The following is a 6,882-nucleotide window of genomic DNA, read 5'->3' on the forward strand; positions in this document are numbered from 1 at the left end:
GAGATCACTTTAGAATGACCCTTAGTGGTGTTGAGGAAGCTCTGCTTTTTCTCTAACCAGACCATTTCAACTCCTCTGTACCCTGTCCCTCCCACCATGGAATTGTCAGGAGGGGTGCTTTGTGATGTCTTAGCCATCCCAGGGCTACCATTGGCAGAGGAATTTCTTGCTGGCCAATCAGAACTGAAGAATGGCATCATATTGTCCTGAGGAGTATATATAGAGAGAAATCAGGAGGCCTAGGGTAGGCTACTGTTGCTCTAGGGTGTCAGAGATCAGGGAAAGATAAGAGAGGCTCTTTAAGTTACTGTTGATCTAGCATGGCAGAATTCAGTGAAGGAGAGGAGCGCATTGAACGGCGGTACCATTGTGCTGAGGTAGAAAATGTCCCTGAAGAAATTCAAGAGGCCATATGCTACTATTGCTGTAAGATGGCAGAGCTTTCCCAGGAGCCAGAAGGGCCTGCAGGCGTACGTAGCTACAATCTGGAAGAGGACCCTGAAGAGGAAGGAGAAGGTAGTTCAGACATGCCTGGACCATCCACGACCACAGACGAAGAAGATCCCAGCATGAAAGGGAGGAAGAGAACTACTTGTGAAGCTAAAGGTGGTGCAACCGATGAGGTCAGTTATCCCTAATTATGTGACTCTTCCTTCCCATTGATACCTAACCCAAGATTCCTACCTTGTCCTTATCTGGCACAAAATCTTTCCTCAACCTGTACTCGTCATCACAAAATCTCCCTTCCCACACATTCCCCATCCACTTCTCCAAATTAATGTCTCTTTTTGGCTCACTCTGTTTTTCTTCCAGTTGCGGAAAGTGGCAAAGAAGATAAGAACATTCATTCAGCAGAATTCAGAAAGACGTAAAGCGGGCAGAAAGTCGCATGTAATAATTTTCCATCGGAGGAATAGTAAAAAGAGGGATGAAAATAAACCGAATGAGTATGAACAGAGCCAGGAGGATTCCGCCACCTCTAGTGGCAGCATCACTTCAAATGATACTGAGAGCCCTCTGGAAGACCAAGACCTATCTCATCTCTAGGTTAACCTCTAGAAATGATCTCCTGTGCAGAGAAACGAAATATTGCACCAGGATTCTTGGATGTTGATGATTAAAATTCAACCAAAAGATTTTGAAAAGCTCTGTGTGTCTCTGTGGTGTTTTCTAATAACCACAGAGGGAGGGAAGGAAAGAAGGGGAAGAGCATGTGTATGAGGAGGGAGGGAGTTGTGAACCTTCCAGGTTATGAGACAGGCTGGCAGCCACAGTTAGCCAGACATTGGGATTAAGAACTAGATGAGGAGTGAGCACTGAAGGCAAATTTCCTGCTTAATACTTTATCCCACAGTAAAAGAGGAAAAGGAATTGGTGTTTCTGTGTATGGGGGAGGGTGGCGGTGAGGGTGTAGATAGAATTGTGATGCGTTGTGGGGTGTGATAGAATTGTGATGTGTTGTGGGGTGGTAGTATGCAATAATGAGTTTGATTCCATTTTTGATGTTTGTCTGCTGCCAGATTTTAAGCTTCATCTCATTCCCTTCTCCTACCCCACATCCGGGCAAGCTGATAAAAACAGCTGGAGAGTTACTGAATTTAAAATGGAAATGAACAGACATGCCTAGCCTCAACTATCGGAATTATTCCCTTGCCTACAATCCCCATACCCATGGCATCAGTTCTTTCCAAATATCCCCTACTGATCATGGACAATCTGACCTAATGAGTAATAAATTAAAATTAAGTCTTTGGTACTTGTAGTCAGCTTGAAAAATGGGACCCTATGGACTGCCTCACTCAGTTAAAATAAGTTAATAATTAACATCTTCCTCAGTTGTTTTTTTAAAAAGCCAAATCTAAATTAAAATAGAATCTTCAGTAATTGAAACCCATTATATAAGACCTATTTAGAGAATTAGACCTATATAGATGTGTACCCTCACTGCTTATGCGTTTAACAGCCAAATTTGGATTGTTCTTAACTCTGGAAAATATAAATGGTGCCTCAGTGTATATTACTGACACTTCCTCACTACGGGATGGAGCCACACCTGATTTTTCTGTATATTCCCACCTACAGGAGATGGTAACTCCTCTGTCCTCAGTCCCTCACTAGATTCCACAGTTCTGGAAGAGGACATTGCTCTCTCAGACTCCTTGGATAACCAGGGAGTCCCTTAGAATCAACAGAGTGACTACCAAAGGGTTATCGTTCACTACTACCAATGGCATTACCACCCTCACCCCTGACAGAGCTTGCTTGAGAACTGCTGCTTTTCATATCTTAACCAGGATTTCCATGATAAAGGACAAAACCCAAGATTCGATCGGCCAAACTTTAAACAGTCATCTTCACACTGGATGTCCTGGCCAATAATTGACCTCATCTGAACATTTTTAGAGACCTTTGAGCTATTGTCAATGTTCTGACTCTTTGGTCTGACCGTCGAGAAAACAATTCTTTATCCAGGGTTGCCCCATTTTGGGTAAAGAACTGTTGAAATATTTTGACTCGTAGATACCCCAAATATAAATTAAGATTATACATTTCTCTGTACATATCAAAACCACAATACCATGTTCTTACCAAGGCACTCCTTTGTGTTTGCTGTTCTAGAATTTGGGAGTTCCAGACATCATTGATAGTGACCAAGATACTCATTTCACTTTTTAAAACAAACATTCAGTTCTTGAACAAAGCAAGGGAACTTATACCTTCCTTGTTGATTTTAGGCAGCAGGCCTCATAGAATGTTATGTAAACTAGTTCAAAATAAAATACAACATGGCAAATTTCAGTTGTCAGTCAAGCATCAGGGCTGAAGTTCCATACAGTCTTACTCTATTTTTGTTGTTTCACTCATGTAAATAATAATCTTTATTGTACCCTCTTGGTGCATGTGTGGCACCATTAGTCTTGACTTTAAAATCAAATTTTGAGTGTTGGGTACAAATTCCACTTCTTCAGGATGACTACAAGAAGCTCATGTACTGCACACGATATGCGTTTATGCATATGATGTATTTATGCATTTATCTAATATATGCATTAATGGTCATATGAATATGACACTTTATTGTACCAATGTCTCAGGAAACAAATGTTTTATGGAGTGCCTGATATGTGTCAGACCTGTTCTAGATCCTCGACTCACAGTTAAGAACATACAGTCTATAGTTGTGCAATTGTTTAATTTATATTTACGTGGGCAAAGGGAAGGTTGAGAATGGTAGTAGTGGGACAGAGGCCAACATTTTACTTAGGAGATGTGGGAAAAATCTCTGAGGAGTTGACTTTTGAATTCAGAACTAAACAATGGATAGAATCTGCTATGTGAGGACTTCATAAACAACATCTTAGATAGAAAGAAGAGCAAGTAGCAATGTCATGAAGTAAGAATAAGAACAATGTGTTGAGGAGCAGCAAATAGGCAAGTATGCCTGGAGTAGAGTGAGAGAAGGAAGAATGGAAATAGACAACTGAGACTAGAGAGCTTGGCAAAGATGAAGACACGTAGAGACTCACAGGGTAAGAACTTGGGTTTTATTTTATATGTAGTGGAAAGCCATTTTGGCTTTGATGCATGATAGTGATGTAGATTGATTTAATTTTTAGAAAGATCACTGGATGTTGTGGATTCGATAAGACTACAGACGTGACAGATTGTAGCAACAATGCATGTGTAAGATTATATTGGCTAAGACTAGGGTTATAGCAGAAAGAATATAGCTTAGTATCTAACATAGCAGTTTAGAGCATAGGCTTTGAAGTTTGACCTCATTTTAAAGCATCACCACCTAAAGGCTATTTGTCCCTGAGCAAGTTCTTTAACCTCTGTAAGGATTAATTTCCTGATGTATCAAATGAGATGATAATGGTATGCCTCTATGTCTTAGGGTCACTCTGGAATTGAATGATGTAATTTATGTAAAAAACCTGGTACTATATTAGATACATAATAGGCACTTGATAAAATGGCTACTGTTATTAACATCAATAATATAAATAGATAAATAAATAAAAGCAAGCTACTTCTTGATTTTCTTTGCCAACTCTCCAAGAGCTAGCATGTCATGTATAAGCTGCTGTTAACTCATGATTGTTGACTGCTTATGCTTATTTGTTTTTATTGAAAACACAATTATCTTTGGTCACCTGTGCTCAATAGCTTGGCATTCTGGTACCCTTATGTATTAGTTCATTCTCACACTGCTATGAAGAAATACCCAACACTGGGTGATTTATAAAGAAAGAGGTGTTAATTGACTCAGAGTTCCGCATGGCTGGGAAAGCCTCAGTCATGGTAGAAGGAAAGCAAACACGTCCTTCTTCACAAGGCAACAAGAGAGAGGTACTGAGCAAAAGGGAAAAGAGTCCCTTATAAAACCATCAGGTCTCGTGGGAACTCACCCACTATCATGAGAATAGCATGAGGATAACTGACCCCATGATTCAATTACTTCCAACCAGGTCCCTCCCACAACGTGGAGATTATGGGAACTACAGTTCAAGAAGAGATTTGGGTGGGGACACAACCAAACCGTATAACCTTAGATACTTCATAATAAGTGGTTGTATATGGCTTATGATTAACTTATAAAATGAAGTTGTGGTAGTGGCTGATCTATGACATTTTCGCTTTGGACCTGATGAACCATCATTTGAACATCTCTCCAACCTCCTTCCACAGGCCTAAATGAGCAGCAACCCATATTTCTAACCCAACTGCAAACAAGTTGCTTAACTTAGATTTCTTTGGTGATTTTCTTTTTTCTGTTAAATGCATATTTGAGTGTTTCTTCATTCAGAAAACAATGTTTCCCTTTTTTGAAGCCAGGTCTCATTTTATTACTCTCAAACCAGAACTTTCTCTAAATATCTTTGTCCCTTAGTACTTTTAGTTGTTTCCCCCATGCTTTTCTCCTGGACATCTGATGTCTCACGAGATATGATGGATTTTATAAATGGGAGTTCCCCTGCATAAGATTTCTTGCCTGCTTCCATGTAAGACGTGATTTTGCTCCTCATTTGCCTTCTGCCATGATTGTGAGGCATCCCCAGTGATGTGGAACTGTGAGTCAATTAAACCTCTTTCCTTTATAAATTACCCAGTCTTGGGTTTGTCTTTATTAGCAGCAAACTAATACAGCAACAGACTAATACAGCAAATTGGTACTGCAGAGAGTGGAGCACTACTGTAAAGATACCCAAACATGTGGAAGCGTCTTTGGAACTTGGTAACAGGCATAAGTTGGAACAGAAGAGGACAGGAAGATATGGAAAACTGTGGAACTTCCTAGAGACTTGTTGAATGGCTTTGACCAAAATGCAGATAGTGATATAGACAATAAAATCCAGGCTGAGGTGGTCTCAGATGGAGACGGGGAACTTGTTGGGAACTGGAGTAAAGGTCATTCTTACTGTAGAAAGAGACTTATGGCATTTTGCCTCTGCCCTAGAGATCTGTGGAACTTTGAACTTGAGAGAGATAATTTAGGGTATCTGGCAGAAGAAATTTCTAAGCAGCAAAGTGTTCAAGAGGAAACATTTTATAATGTTGACAAGTTTGCAGCCTGACAATGCAATAGAAAAGAAAAATCTATTTTCTGGGGAGAAATTAAAGCCAGCTCCAAAAATTTGCATAAGTAACGAGGAACCAAATGCTAATTGTCAAGACAATGGGGAAAGTGACTCCAGGACTTGTCAGAGACCTTCATTGCAGCCCCTTCCATCACAAGCCTGGAGGCCTAGAAGAGAAAAATGGTTTCCTGGGCCAGGTCCAGGGACCCTCTGCTGTGGCAGCCTCTTGACTTGGTGCCTGCTTCATAGGCACTTCAGTCCAGGGTTAAAAGTGGCCAAGGTACATCTCAGGCCATTGCTTCAGAGGATGCAAGTCCTAAGCCTTGATAGCTTCCACATGATGTTGGTCCTGCGGGTATGTGGAAGACAAAAATTGAGATTTGGGAACCTCTGACTAGATTTCAGGGGATGTATGGAAACACGTGGCGTCCAGGCAGAGGTGTGCTGCAGTGGTGGACCCCTCATGGAGAACCTCTGCTAGGGCTGTGTGGAAGGGAAATGTGGGGTCAGAGCCCCCACACAGAGTCCCCACTGGGGCACTGCCTAGTGGAGCTGTGGGAACCAGACCCCAGAATGATAGATCCACGGACAGCTTGCACCGTGCATCTAAAAAAGCTGCAGACACTCAATGCCAGCCTGTGAAAGCAGCTGGGAGAGGGGCTTTACCCTGCAAAGTCACAGGGGTGGAGCTGCCCAAGACCATGGAGTCCACCTCTGGCATCAGCGTGAACTGGATGTGAGACATGGAGTCAAAGGAGGTCATGTTGGAACTTTAAGGTTTAATGACTGCCCTGTTGGATTTTGGACTTGCATGGGGCCTGTAGCCCCTTTGTTTTGGCCAATTTCTCCCATGTGGAATGGGCATCTTTACCCAGTGCCCATACTGACGTTGTGTCTCGGAAGTAACTAACTTGCTTTTGATTTTACAGGCTCATAGGCAGAAGGGATTTGCCTTGTCTCAGATGAGACCTTGGACTGTGGACTTTTGAGTTAATGCTGAAATGAGTTAAGACTTTGGGGGACTGTTGGGGAGGAAAGATTGGTTTTGAAATGTGAGGACCTGAGATTTGGGAGGGGCCAGGGGCAGAATGATATGGTTGGCTGTGTCCCCCACCCAAATCTCACCTCAAATTGTAATAATTCCCACATGTCAAGGGTGGGGCCAGGTGGAGATAATTGCATCATAGTGGTGACTTCTGCCCTACTGTTCCCATGGTAGTGAATACATCTCAGGAGATATGATGGTTTTATAATTGGGAATTCACCTGCACAGGCTCTCTTGCCTGCTGCCATGTAAGAT

At 41.9% G+C, this 6,882-nt stretch overlaps 1 protein-coding gene across 1 annotated transcript; it reads left to right on the forward strand.

Annotated features, from left to right (window-relative positions):
- The first annotated feature begins 320 nt into the window (after nucleotides 1-320).
- LOC115898640 lies at nucleotides 321-1,047 on the forward strand. Its single transcript, XM_030933658.1, has 2 exons — nucleotides 321-623; nucleotides 814-1,047. The coding sequence occupies exons 1-2, from the start codon at nucleotides 321-323 to the stop codon at nucleotides 1,045-1,047; spliced, it is 537 nt and encodes a 178-aa protein (XP_030789518.1).
- Nucleotides 1,048-6,882: the final 5,835 nt, after the last annotated feature.

The sequence above is a fragment of the Rhinopithecus roxellana genome, chromosome 7 (genome assembly GCF_007565055.1).
Source record: "Rhinopithecus roxellana isolate Shanxi Qingling chromosome 7, ASM756505v1, whole genome shotgun sequence".
NCBI lineage: Eukaryota > Metazoa > Chordata > Mammalia > Primates > Cercopithecidae > Rhinopithecus > Rhinopithecus roxellana.

Bases quoted from the DNA above. Each gene is read 5' to 3' on its own strand.
- LOC115898640 (XM_030933658.1), top strand. From the start codon at position 321: ATGGCAGAATTCAGTGAAGGAGAGGAGCGCATTGAACGGCGGTACCAT. The intron at 624-813 runs GTCAGTTATCCC...TTTTTCTTCCAG, and splicing joins AAGGTGGTGCAACCGATGAG to TTGCGGAAAGTGGCAAAGAA.